Here is a 14,119-nt window from a genome sequence, read left to right on the forward strand (position 1 = left end):
TCACAAATGTTAAGACTTGCTGCTTTTCAGTTCATATAATTATTAAATTAATACTTTGTTTTTTTCTTTGTTTGTTTTTGCAACTGGTCAGACTATGTAAGCAATTTAAAAAAACTTTGGGCTCTGACTTGTCATATGCATGTCATGTTTTGGACATTTCTAAGCTAAATGATTTATTGAAAAAAGAAAAGCCAGATTAATTGATCATTAAAATAGGCATTAGTTGCAGCCCTAGTTGGATTTCAATTTTAAGACTGGAAAAAAAAACTATCTACAGTGTTTCTAAAATGCACATCCAGGTTTATGGGAATATCAAGCCTTTTGCAATGTCACAAGATCTTGAGAAAATCTAAGCTATATTCAAAATACCACAGACACAACAAACTAAATAAACTATAATGAAATATATTTATTCGCCTTGCATTGTACAAAAATCTGTGCAAAGATATGTTCGAATTGGTTATTTACAAACCCAAAGAAGTTGAAACTCCTAAAGCTACTGTAGAAATAGTCATTGACAGAATCAAAAGGTCAATCTTAAAAAGGTCCCAAGAACAAGACTGTAACAAAGCAACACACTCAGTACAGATTGGTCTTCTTCATGATCCTCAGGAACTCCTGCTCATTGATCTCACCGTCTCCGTCACGGTCTGCCTCATCAATCATTTCCTAACAAATCACAAAGAAAAAAAACATCTAAGCTGCTGCAATATGTTTTCAACAAAAACATAATAGAAGCTGCTGCAATGTGTTCAAAGAAAAACCTGGAAGGCCAACACTGTTAGTTGACCTTCACAATCAGTGCCCTTGGAAAATAGTTTCCAACAATCCAACTTGCCATTTTCAGCGTGTAGCAACGAGCTAGCGTGTAGGTTTCTGCCGTTAGCTTGCTAGCTAGTTAGCGTTGGTGTTTTCACTGAGGCGGCAGGGCACTATTTACAGCGACACACAGGGAGGAGGGAGCGGAAGCTGCTCTGATTGACATGGTCGGAGCCAATGACAGAGCTTGTAATAAGCGGGGAGCAGACATCCGGCCGCAACTGAAACAGTCGCTCCAATGGGGAGCAGCTGTAGAGCAGGGGAGGGCTTATCCCAGTTGCCTGTTTCCGTGCAGCCAGACGACTCTCACGGAAGGGAGAGGAGGCTGGCCAGCGAGACTAGATACACTGTATCAGACAGAGCCAGACTGGCCGTGTGTTGCATAAAGCATCTCAGGGCATGCGCTCCTAAGAAAGGACTGACCTTATGAAGCGGGAAACTAATGTCTACTGTCCCGTCAAATTTAACATAGCATTGAGGGGAGACAAGAGAGCAGTTTCATCTGTATGTAATGTGTACTGCTAAGGCGGCGGCGCGCGGGGGGGGTGGGCTGGTGTTCACACACCCACAAACTGACACACGTTCAGTGGGCAAGCCCACCCCCTTCCCTCTGAGGATGCGGAAGTTAATTGAAAAGCTGTAGTTCCTCGAATGGCCACTAGGCGTCCGGGGCAGTAGGCATTCCACCCATGTTAAAATGCCCGACTTCGTAACATGATTAGACATCTTTCCAGTTAGGGGCGAAACACGGTTTTGGTCTATATAGCTAATTTCACCTTTTCATAACAACTGTAGGGGGGCGGGTCCATTTTTATATAACTCGCCCGTTTGGAGTCAAATAGATGATAGAAGAGGGGGTGATTGACAGATTATCCAGTGATCGCGCAGCTTGCCGATCACGGACCAATAGCAGGCGGAGCTGCGGCTCTGGGAAACTCCCATCTCACGTGAGGTGTGGAAGGACTCAACCCATTCCCTCCCACTCTGCTGACGAAAAATCAAGATGGTGACACCCACCGGTTGAACTCCGCCCGGAAAACGAAATTTAATGGGATAGATCCGTCCATATTATTTATGTCTATGGTTAGGCTACAGCACCCCTGTTGGAGATAGTCATGGGAGTGAAATCTATGATTAAAACAGTGATACGAATAGGTTTCACAATTAGATCATTTCTAACAACGTGATATTAAATTAGTAGCATCCTGGACCCCACTTTGTGAAGCACTGGTCTAAAGGTATACTACTACAATTAAAAACTGGATATCTATGAAACCATGCTAACATAATCAGGGAGGGAAATTACCAACAGCCAAAGTTTTTTTTTGTTGCTGGAGCTGGTAAGTTTGTGTCCTGTAGCAGCCACTTTGCCAGGCGACCAGCATTTGATTGGAGAAACCTCCTTCCCACTACAACAAAATCTGTATCTGTAAGAACCACCGTACCTGTAATTCTTCATCCGTGAGGTTTTCGCCCAGTTCCTTGGCAACTCTCTTGAGATTTTTGAATGAGATTTTCCCTGTGCAGTCATCATCGAACAACCGAAACGCCTTCAGTATTTCTTCTTTGGAGTCCTTTTCGCTCTAATAGACAACAAAGCCGAGACAGGACAAACACCTCTGATGATCATCATGATGATGATGATGCATCACAGTCAGCAACAATTTACAAACTGCTCTCTAGTTGGAAATTTGCCGAGATGATTATGAACTCAAATAAAATCTCATGACTTTCACCTGAATATTCAATGATATAGCACTATTTCCACAACTAATAATTGTCTATGTTCAGATAGCCTAATAAATGATTTGTCCGATACTGGATTTCACTTTGCTTGGCTACAACAAGTTTGATGTTAAACACTTTACCAGTTGAAAAGCAAAGTAATTTTCTCAACTTTTTCCAGGCTTGGAAATAATGGCCGTGAATGTTTTGAGATTTTCCCTGCACTCACCATTTTCGGTGTCATCATACTGAGAAAGTCATTGAAGTCAATTGTTCCAGAGCCTTCCTTGTCTATATCTGCAATCATCTTCTTGATTTCTTCTTTCTTTGGTTCAAACCCAAGAGCTCGCATGGCAACCTGGGGGTAGATACAGTATGCATTAAACAAAGCACCTGAGGCTATATCAAGGTTTCAGATATATTTCTAGAGACATATTACTGTACTTTATGATATTTGATCTATGTCCTACCTTCAGTTCCTTCACGTCTATTGTGCCTGTGCCATCGGTGTCAAACAGATCAAACGCTTCCCTGATCTCTTGTTTTTGCTCCTCTGTCAATTCGGGTTTGGGTCCTGGCTTTTTCCTTTGGCTGGTGGAGGGAGTGGGCTTTCGGTAACCTGAAGCCTGGTGAATGCAAACAATGAGATGGTTGTTAGCTATATTACACAAGGTAGTTACAGTAGTTCTCAAAAACTGTTTACACGTCAAGGACCCCTATTAGGTAGTCTCTTAAAACAGACTGTCTTATCTACATCCGGCAGATGCAGCTATACAGTCTGTACTTCGTGGGGGAGAATCATGCACCAAACGGAAGAGGAAGTTGAAAGGCGGGACTTCCGCTCATTCGTCCAATCAGAATTTAACATTAGCTAACTAGCTGTATACTGCTGTAGCTATCGTTAGCTAACGCTGATTAGTAAGACGAACGATAAGCTCAGTAACGTTAGCAACTTACCTCATCACTTTCGTTTAACTCTGGAATAAGTGCACGTCTTGCACGAGGTTCCTCCAAGCCGCGGATACATCGTTTACGTCTATCAGGGTCTTATTTCACCGGTTTCGTCGGCGTAGCTTCCATGGTAATTCTAAAGCACTGCTAGCATTAGCAACCTGCATCGGTTTAAGTTTCCGGGGGGAACATATTTTTCGTGGACACGCGTGTCGTGATTGGTCAGATTCCGTCGAACTTCCTTCCGGTCTGAAGGTTTTTTTCACTACTTCCTTGTGCATGTTCTGGGGGTCCAACGTACAGACGGTATGGCGAGAGCATTTGAAAATTGCGGAAGCCAACTCGTCTGTTCTAAGAGACTACCAATAGACCAAATCAGCGGGATGTTTACATTTACTTCCGGGTACCCCTGAGGTCCACACATTATAATGGCGGTGGACGGCACAAACTGACGTGTTGAAGACAAAAACAGACAAAGAAGACAAAAATGGTTCGTCCGTGTTGTGTTGTTGTTTAATATCATTCATAACAACACTTTCACTAACGACCAGACTAGCTAATTTACCTGTTGGACCAGACCAGAGTAGACTTGACGCTAAATTAAATTAACGTGGCGTCAGTAGCTCTGTTTGTAACGTTAACGTAACCTCGCGTCACCAGGCTCTTCTACGTTAATGAGTCTGCAAAACAGCGAGTTTGACAGACAAACAAACGTTATTAGCTAGCTAACACTACATAAAACAAACACAGAAGAAAGGCTAGATACGTCGGACAAGCATGTTTACCAACCGTTTAACCAATTAAATTGAAAGTAGTCGGCCGAAAACAACGAGAGGGTTTGACAGCATTTATTTGACAACACGCACATTTAAACCTGCCGCCTTCCCCAAGTGGTACCCGGAAGTAAATTTGTTTACATGGTGACGTCACGGTGATTTGGTCTATTAGGGGTCTCAAAACTCAAAGGTGCTGCTGCTGCAATGGTCAAACTTGTTAGCTAACGTTAGCTTCCATGAGGGCTACCATGAGACCAAACAAACAGAAACACACATGCGTAGCTTGCTAAAGTTAGCAGCTAACGTTAACTAGGTTACGTTTCAACTTTTCTCGGTAAAACTGGTAACGTTGAAGAAACAATGCAGCGTAAACAACTTATTTATATCAAAACGTACCATTTTAAATATTGATAAACCCAGGAACTCTTTACTGTTGTGCTTGGTGATCGGATGTCAACAAAGTGAGCAGCAAGTTTTTTTTCTGACTATAAATGACACGGGAGATATCCAATAGAAAACATGAAGATGCGCGTTTTAACCAATCGCAAAGTTACATGGGCGGGATATGGCGTCCGCCAATCGTTTAGATCGTTTCTTGTCTCCTAGCAACTAGCGTTAGTGTATCTTGCGCATGCGCATTGCACTGGCAAGCAGGAGGAGAAACGACTTGTTGTGGGCAGCGGGGGACGAACAGAGACAGCAGCATCATTCACTAAACTAAGGTAATATTATTATGCTTTGTGGTCAGATAAAAGTTTGTATTGCCAGAATAACTTTTGGAGACACTCCTGCCACTTCAGCTCATGGCAGGTTCAAGCCAAAGCTACTACACAGTTTTTTTGTTTTGAGGCTTTAGCAGCTAGCTTAGCTCATAAGCTACAGCCTGTCTCAGTGTCTGTCTCTACAAGCCGTTCTTGCTTTTTATTGTTGTTTGCAGTGCAGCATAAGTTAAATTGTCACATTTATTTTCTATCATAGTTTACAGTGAATAGTATTTTCTTTTCTTTGTTGATGTAATGGTGAAACTTCAATGCCTTTGGCCAAGGCTCTCATTAAATTTGCACACAAACCCTGTGAACCCTCACATTTTTGACTAATGCGTGAATGTTCAAGTAATGTTATTGGCTCGAGAGTGAACAAAGTTAAAACGTTATCTTTCCTTTTTCAACTCGGGCACTGCAGGTAATGTTTGCAACGACTATTCTAAACCAACGACAGCACCTTGGCCTGCAGAAGCTCTCGGCGCTGGCAGGAGTCACACATTCCTCATTGGGCCCCAGTAAAAAGTACAAGTTCATCCAAGATGAGACGAGCGGGGAGTCGTCTCTGGTGTGCTCCTGCTTCCGCCTCTTGGAGAACCTGGAGCCGACCTGCGCAGTGGGTCAGCTGGTCAACGAGACGATACAAGCCCACCAGAAGGTCTATCACTCGGGGTCAGGGTGCCTTCTGTTTCTGGCGGGCGCATGGAGCCGAGCGGCGCTGGAGTGTCTGCAGAGAGGGATTTCAGTAGCACACGTCGTCTCGGCTATATCGGAAGGCATGGATGTGTGCGTGGATGTGTGCAGGAAAAACAGCATCTCAACTGCAAGTCTCTGTGCAGCGCCATCGGAGAATTACTCTGCGGCATCTCAACACTCGGGCCACCATGAACTGCCAAAGAGATCTGTCGCGGGGGCTTCACAGACGTCGCACGTCCGAAAGACAACACAACTTCCCCGCGAAACTCACAACACCAGCGGACAGCGGAAAATAAAGCTCACTCACAGCAGACATTTCTGTGAAGCCAAGTCTCCGCAATTTTCCACAGTACCACAACCTCCTTCTCAGGACTCTAAATATGTTGACATCGCTTGCATCGCTGCGACAGTGAGCCACGGTTGTGTCAACGCAATGAATTTAGCGGTGGAAGCCAGCCGGATGCAGTCGAAAAACAGCGAACAAGACACATTCGACGTCGCTAAGGTGATGACTTGCGTGCTACCAGGTTTACCAGAGGAACATGCTTGTGTTTTACCCGGCTGCGTTGTTCTGCTGTCTGCTGAGCAGGCTTCAGTTGCACAGCGCTTGAAGCAACAGCACTTGAAAGTCGCTCTCATAAACGGAGATTTATCTGATAAGTACCGCCATCTTGGCTTCAACAGGCCGGCGGGTTTAGGACGCGTGAGCGAGACGCTGGATTTGGGAAGTTTAAGCAAAGAGGAGGAATGGCTGGAAAATGTTCTGAGGTCTCTGTTGAAGCTGAACGTGAATCTGATATTAGTCAGTGGGGTTGCTAGCGAAAAACTGATTCAGCACTGCTATACACAGCATATACTCGTGGTCGAGAAAATGAAGGACTCTGCTTTGAAGGCCTTTGCAAGTGCGACAGGAGCTGTGCCTGTGACATATGCCACACAGTTGACTAAGCATTGCGTTGGCACCGGGGCGCAAGTTGCAGTATGGAGGGATCTGAGCAGCAACGAGAGGAAGTCATCAGTAGCTGTGAATATTTCCACTGACAGTAACACAGGACTGGTCACAGTGATCCTCACCAGCTGCCTGCATGGCAAGCTGCAGGCCTTGGAGGACCAGTTTTGGGCCTGTGCTTATCGTTTACACCACGCTCTGAAAGACGGAGCGCTGCTGCCTGGTGCCGGAGGGATAGAGATGCTTTGTATCCATCGCCTTCAGAAACACTCCAGAGAGACGAACAGTGACTCAGTCCAGCAACCCAAAGCAGGAAGAGCATCTAGCCCTTACAGCAACATCGTGCTGGGCCTGATGGCGGACGGCTTGATAGACTACGTCTCCACCGTAATGGTTAACACTGGAAGATGGTCAAAAGTCAACGCCTGGACCGCAGTGAGCCGACAACTGCAAGACTCTAGCGGGCTATTAGGCGTCAGGGCCAAGTGCTCAACACTGTTCTCGGAAGCTGAAACGGAGGATAGCACGATCTCCTCAGTCATGACATCCAGTGAAGCATCAGCAGCGGAAGTCTGTGATAATTTGAGTGTGAAGCTGGAAGCATGGAGGAAAGCGTTGGATCTGGTTTTGCTTGTGTTACAGACTGATGCAGAGGTCATCACAGGCATAGACCACAAAACTGCTGGTGCGCAGGCAAATCTAATGCTGTTATAATTTAAAAACAATTGAATTTACAGTATCTTAAGTGAGTACCATACTTATTTGACGATTATTATTTTTACCAAACTATCGGAATGGTTTTCATGTCACATATGGGCGGGTAGTGTTTTATAATAAAAAAATAAATAAACAAAAGTTCACAGAACGAAACATGATTAAAACCTCAAATATGTCAGACAGAAATCAATGGTATCTATCACTAAAAGTGTTAATAAATGTATGTGAAATAAACCTAGTAAACTGACTTTTTTTCTTGAGACTTGTATTCATGTAATAATCACAAACTAATCAAATGCAATAATTCCGCTTCCTATATTCTACCACATGGGGGAGACAAATGATCAATTGATGGTAGGCTTTTAGCTAACTGGCTAAACCAGCCTGACTTGGCTGGCACTAGTCATCCATCAGGTGGTGCAAACCATTCCTGCCTGTCCCAAACCGCAATTAAATGTCCAGTGATGGGGCATGGGAGAAACTGTGTGGTGTGTTAATGTGTTTTTCAGTCTCTGAGAACCTCCCTTGCAATATTTGCCTGCATGGTGTGTGTCTGCACCTCACCACACTTCATGTTGGACATTGATTCTGTTTCCCAGGCCAACTGTGGTGGTTTTATGTGTCATAATTAGAATGGTTGACAGAGAAGGAACACCTCCAGACAGAGTAAATGTTTTTGGTTAAGTCTGATGGATTAACAGTCTGCCTCTTCAAATAAACACTCAAATAAATGAAGTTTGAACTTAATGAAAAACACTCTTTAGCTTACTCTTCTCTCATTCTTTTCCTTCATGATCATTCAGAAATCAAAGGAATATTGTAATGCACTAATGCTCTTTACACTTGCATTGCTTGCTATTGGCCGCAAATAAAACTGAAGCGTAAACTACAGCAGTGGTTCTTCTCAACGTGGGGTCCTGAAGGGGTCCCCAGAAAATTGATGAATCATTCAACTTAATTTGCAGAATTAGAGAATGTAGAAGAATGACTGATTTGATCGTAGTTGTTATGTTATCTACCTACAATACAGTAAATGGAATTCTGGATAAAAACATAACAAAAATATTCTCAGATTGAGGTCTGAGAAATAAAATCGCAATAGTGGATTGTCGAAATGGGGGTTTGTAGCTCTAATGTGGTCACAACAACAGTGATCAGGCACACCTGACATTAATCAGTTCATCCAATAGTGTAGGACAGGAAACCAAGATGCCCTACTCATTTCAGGAAGTAGTGGAGTTGTGCAAGTAGTCTATTAGGGTCCTTGATATGAAAAGGGTTGAGAATCTGTTCTAATTTTGCACTTGATCTGGGAAAAAAGTGAGAGATGAATACTTAAAATGTTCTATAGCACCATTTGAACAGGTTAATTCCAATGTGAGATGTCCACCAATTGAAACAAAACCAATACTTAAAGTTGGAATTATGTTCAGACCTTTCCCACAAGAATGCTGTTCTTAATGCTAGAATTAGTTTTCTAAATATACAATAGCCTACAAATATACATACAACAAATCTTCTGAAATCAAAGTATGTGCTAGCTCCTCCTCCACTCTTCCACATGGCGTGCTTTAAAAAATAGTTCAACAATGAGGCGACGTGCCTCGATATAAAGACTGTACAATTTCGGAGGAGTCGTAACGATCTTTGACTCAGGCATCACTCAGTGATGGTGGGGCAATGGCTGGGTGGGGTGTGACAGAACATAACAAACAGAACACAGAGAAGGAAGCTGGCACGCCAAAACTGGTGACACATCTGAGAGTTCAGGCTGAGTCCATGTGTCTGCTCCGTGCTTCACACACAAACGCTATTCCTGATTTCATGACAGACATACAGACGGGTGGCAAATTAAAGGAAAAGCCAACATATAAAGTTAAAGTGTCTTACTAAGGTGTTGGGCGTTGGGCTACCCCATGCTGTCAGAAACAGCTTCATAATACCATGGCATTGCTCATTGACCATTCAGTGACCCCTCATGCCCTGTGATTGGGGGCATTGTCATCCTGGAGAGAGACCACTCCCATCAGACTAGAAATGTTTAATCATAGGGTAATCAATCACTCTTTGTATTGATTTGCAGTGACCGTAACCTCAGACAAATTGACCCAAACCTTGCCAGCAAAATGTTCCCCACAGCATAACGGAGCCACCAGAACCCCACAGGGTCAAGCATTCAGGCTTGCACATGTTTTTCCTGTATTTTGTCACCTCTCTGTACATGTATAGGTTATCCTTAAAAATCAAAATGATTCAAATAAAGAAGTGTGGAGAGATGATCCAGTTCTCCATGTCCTTATGGATAGCTGTCAGCAGCACTGACACACACACACACACACACACACACACACACACACACACACACGACAAGAGTAAGGTATTTCATTTGTACTCCTTGGCTTTTAATTGACCTTTTTCACAGCAGCCATTTTGTGTCTAAAAGGCAGGAAGTAACCGGTGCAAGCATGCAGAACATGAATGAGGGTTTCCAACTTCCAATCCATTTGGTGTTCAGCAGCTGGGGCCCTCATTAATGTTTTGCTTGCACCTGTGTCACTTCCTGCCTTTTAGACGCGAAATGGCTGCTGTGAAAAAGGTTATTTTGTTTAAGGTAGTCTGGGTTGTATTTCAATCATGAGAGGCCAGTTGGTAGGATTTAACGAACTTTATTTAGCAATCGGCATGCATGGCAAATACTTTGGCGCATGACTCCATTAGCCAGTGGCGCTGCTCTTGAGGCAAGAGGAGGGCATCTGCATAGGCTGGGGGCTAGTTTGTGTCTAGAACATGGGACACCAAAACAATTGAACCCCTGGATAACAGCAATAATAATAATATCCATGCATACTTGATCAACATGTCACATTTGAGTCAATTCAGCTTAAAATGTTCCTATAGACAACCAGTGTTGAGTAATTCTGCAATAGATATCAAATGAAACAACTGCATCATATCCATCATATCAGAGGTGGATGACACTTGCCAATATCCAAGTTTTAATCAGCAAACTAAGATACCAGGCTAACCCTAATACGGGGGTAAACACAGGTGCAAGCAACACACTAATGAGGGTTTCCAAATTCCAATCATGGAAGTTGGAAACCCTCATTAGTGTTTTGCTTGCAGCTGTGTTTACCCTGCCTTTTTGACACTCTGTTGGGGAATTGCCATGGTGAAAGTGGAGGCTTACATCGAGAGGCATTCAGCAGGACATTGGGGTTGACCAAAATTGTTACGCTAATGGTGACTGTAATTTGCAGTCACGCCACTCTGGGAAGTAGGCTAGTATTCATCCTTTGCTCATCTCTGAAAAGAAAGACTTGGAGAGAGATGCTACTTTTAAAACTTCACAAGGACAGTTTCATGTACAATATATTCACTTTATTTCATAAACTGGCCAAATGGCGTGAACGGCTGTGTAATAAACAAATTAGGATCGGATGTCAATTAATGTTGGATTCTCATCAGCATCTATTTCATCTTTTAGGAACTGAGATAGAATAGAGGTGATTTTATAGTGATTTGGAATAATGGAAATCTAAAGCTTAGAGAAGTGAGCTTGTGATTGGGAGGTCATTGGTTCAAATCCCCAAAATGACGAAGAAAATCTGACTGGGGAAAGTGAATGAGTAATGCATCTTCTGTCACGGATCCCTTCAAAAGGAAATTAACCCTCAACCACTCCAGCCGCTCAATTGCGAACAGTAGATTGTGGTTGTAGTGTGGACCATGTGTGAACGGGACGCAAGGTTTTGCCTAAATACAGCATGTGTGCTCCCAGCATAAATACTTCAAGGCTGGCTTCACACAGTGAAACTTTACAAAATAAGATACAGAGATGCAAGTAACATTGACACTCCCCACTTTATACAGTATATAATCAACTGTTTTGAATTGCTTTGTGTAAATGTCAAGTTGCATGAAAATTATGTTTCATGCAATTTGCAAACTGCATCCTAGAGATATTTGGATTGATCCGGTTGCAGGAAATGCACCCCAAAGATGTCCGAAATCAGAAGCCTTCCTGTGGCTGGACTCCCACGTTGACTATAATCTTCAACTGAGGTCTTAGAACAATATAAGTCACAGTACTTAGTCACTGTATGGCCTGGATGTACTTAGTCACTGTATGGCCTGGATGTGACTGACACAGTACTTAGTCACTGTATGGCCTGGATGTGACTGACACAGTACTTAGTCACTGTATGGCCTGGATGTGACTGACACAGTACTTATTCACTGTATGGCCTGGATGTGACTGACACAGTACTTATTCACTGTATGGCCTGGATGTGACTGACACAGTACTTAGTCACTGTATGGCCTGGATGTGACTGACACAGTACTTATTCACTGTATGGCCTGGATGTGACTGACACAGTACTTATTCACTGTATGGCCTGGATGTGACTGACACAGTACTTAGTCACTGTATGGCCTGGATGTGACTGACACAGTACTTATTCACTGTATGGCCTGGATGTGACTGACACAGTACTTATTCACTGTATGGCCTGGATGTGACTGACACAGTACTTATTCACTGTATGGCCTGGATGTGACTGACACAGTACTTAGTCACTGTATGGCCTGGATGTGACTGACACAGTACTTATTCACTGTATGGCCTGGATGTGACTGACACAGTACTTATTCACTGTATGGCCTGGATGTGACTGACACAGTACTTAGTCACTGTATGGCCTGGATGTGACTGACACAGTACTTATTCACTGTATCGCCTGGATGTGACTGACACAGTACTTAGTCACTGTATGGCCTGGATGTGACTGACCATGTTCAGCATGTCACCAGAATGACATCAACCCAAGAGCACAGCTGAATCTCAAGCGATCCAACATGAGTTTCTGATGTGGTAACCTTTCGCCAGAAGCCTTGACCAGTGACTATTTTGACAGATGGATGTCTAATTGTTGGTCCTAAAAACAAAACAAAATAAAAACAAAAACTGCGAGAATAACCTCCTTCACTGACCCTATACACTCACGGAAATTGAGAATAGCAATTACATTCACTCTGACATTATGCAGGCCTTTTCATCAAGCCTATTGGCAGTTCCCCTTTACGTTACTGCTTTATATGAATAGCACTGAAAGAGCTGCTTCTCCATGTTTGTCTCTTTCTGTTGCTGTTTGAATGATCTTTCTGTTGCTGTTTGAGTCTCTTTATGTTGCTGTTTGAATGATCTTTATGTTGTTTGAATGATCTTTATGTTGCTGTTTGAATGATCTTTATGTTGCTGTTTGAATGATCTTTATGTTGCTGTTTGAATGATCTTTATGTTGTTTGAATGATCTTTATGTTGCTGTTTGAATGATCTTTATGTTGCTGTTTGAATGATCTTTATGTTGCTGTTTGAATGATCTTTCTGTTGCTGTTTGAGTCTCTTTATGTTGCTGTTTGAATTATCTTTATGTTGCTGTTTGAATGATCTTTATGTTGCTGTTTGAGTCTCTATGTTGTTTGAATGATCTTTATGTTGCTGTTTGAATGATCTTTATGTTGCTGTTTGAATGATCTTTCTGTTGCTGTTTGAGTCTCTTTATTTTGCTGTTTGAATGATCTTTATGTTGCTGTTTGAATTATCTTTCTGTTGCTGTTTGAATGATCTTTATGTTGCTGTTTGAATGATCTTTATGTTGCTGTTTGAATGATCTTTATGTTGCTGTTTGAATGATCTTTATGTTGCTGTTTGAGTCTCTTTATGTTGCTGTTTGAGTCTCTTTATGTTGCTGTTTGAATGATCTTTATGTTGCTGTTTGAATGATCTTTATGTTGCTGTTTGAATTATCTTTATGTTGCTGTTTGAATGATTGTTATGTTGCTGTTTGAATGATCTTTATGTTGCTGTTTGAATGATCTTTATGTTGCTGTTTGAATGATCTTTATGTTGCTGTTTGAGTCTCTTTATGTTGCTGTTTGAGTCTCTTTATGTTTCTGTTTGAATGATCTTTATGTTGCTGTTTGAATGATTGTTATGTTGCTGTTTGAATGATCTTTATGTTGACTGAATGAATGAAACACTGCTGCTGTTCACATGGCTTTCTGAAGGGTCTCAGTGGCACAGTCCAAGCTGCACGTCCCCCTTCTTGCCCTCCTCTCCTGTCTCTCCTTCTGCTGGCTTGGCTGCTTAAATGAGAGTGTTAGTGGGCGTGTGCATGTGTCTTGCGTGTGTGTGTGTGTGCGTGTGTGTGTGGGCGTGTGCATGTGTCTTGCGTGTGTGTGTGCGTGTGTGTGTGTTCCTAGGGCGCATGCGAACTGAGGCCCAAAGGGGAAAGCCTTCCACAGATCTAAGCCAGCTGCCTTTAAACAGTTCAGTGTGAGGAGTGTTAGGAGAAGAGGGGGAACCCACATGCATCCCCCCTACCAGCAAGCTATCCTGGCAGGGCAGCTGCCAGCACTGCAGACAGCGAAGGAGCAGCTAAAAATGGCAGATTTAAACCTCTGCTGTTAGAAGGCTTCCCGGCTAACGGCCTAAGAGGAGTCCTTGCGCTTCAGAGTCTCCCTGCTCAAGAGGGCACACATGCTGCCCTAGAAGGGGGGCACTGGAGCAAACTGACCCCCGGGGTTAAGCAGAATCAAATTCCGTGGGAGGAGGCAACAAGCAACAAGCAACAACAGTGAGTTAGTGGGAGGTGGGAGGCCAACGGTGGGGCTCCTGCACCGCTCAGGAAGGAGACGACGCAGTAGCCGGGACGCGGGGA

General features: G+C 43.2%; 2 protein-coding genes across 2 annotated transcripts; one reads left to right on the forward strand and one right to left on the reverse strand.

Moving 5' to 3' along the window:
- Positions 1-389: 389 nt before the first annotated feature.
- cetn4 (centrin 4) lies at positions 390-4,754 on the reverse strand. Its single transcript, XM_083651320.1, has 5 exons — positions 4,668-4,754; positions 3,015-3,170; positions 2,774-2,902; positions 2,265-2,402; positions 390-669 (listed from the first exon to the last, which is right to left on the reverse strand). Exons 1-5 carry the CDS (start codon positions 4,668-4,670, stop codon positions 580-582), a joined length of 516 nt encoding a protein of 171 aa, XP_083507446.1. The 5' UTR covers positions 4,671-4,754; the 3' UTR covers positions 390-579.
- A 170-nt stretch (positions 4,755-4,924) lies between these two features.
- bbs12 (Bardet-Biedl syndrome 12) lies at positions 4,925-7,391 on the forward strand (the record flags this gene model as incomplete). Its single annotated transcript, XM_083651873.1, has 2 exons — positions 4,925-4,993; positions 5,454-7,391. Exon 2 carries the CDS (start codon positions 5,457-5,459, stop codon positions 7,389-7,391), a length of 1,935 nt encoding a protein of 644 aa, XP_083507999.1. The 5' UTR covers positions 4,925-4,993; positions 5,454-5,456.
- Between the last annotated feature and the right edge of the window lie 6,728 nt (positions 7,392-14,119).

This window comes from Poromitra crassiceps (genome assembly GCF_964638095.1).
Source record: "Poromitra crassiceps genome assembly, chromosome: 15".
Lineage (NCBI taxonomy): Eukaryota > Metazoa > Chordata > Actinopteri > Beryciformes > Melamphaidae > Poromitra > Poromitra crassiceps.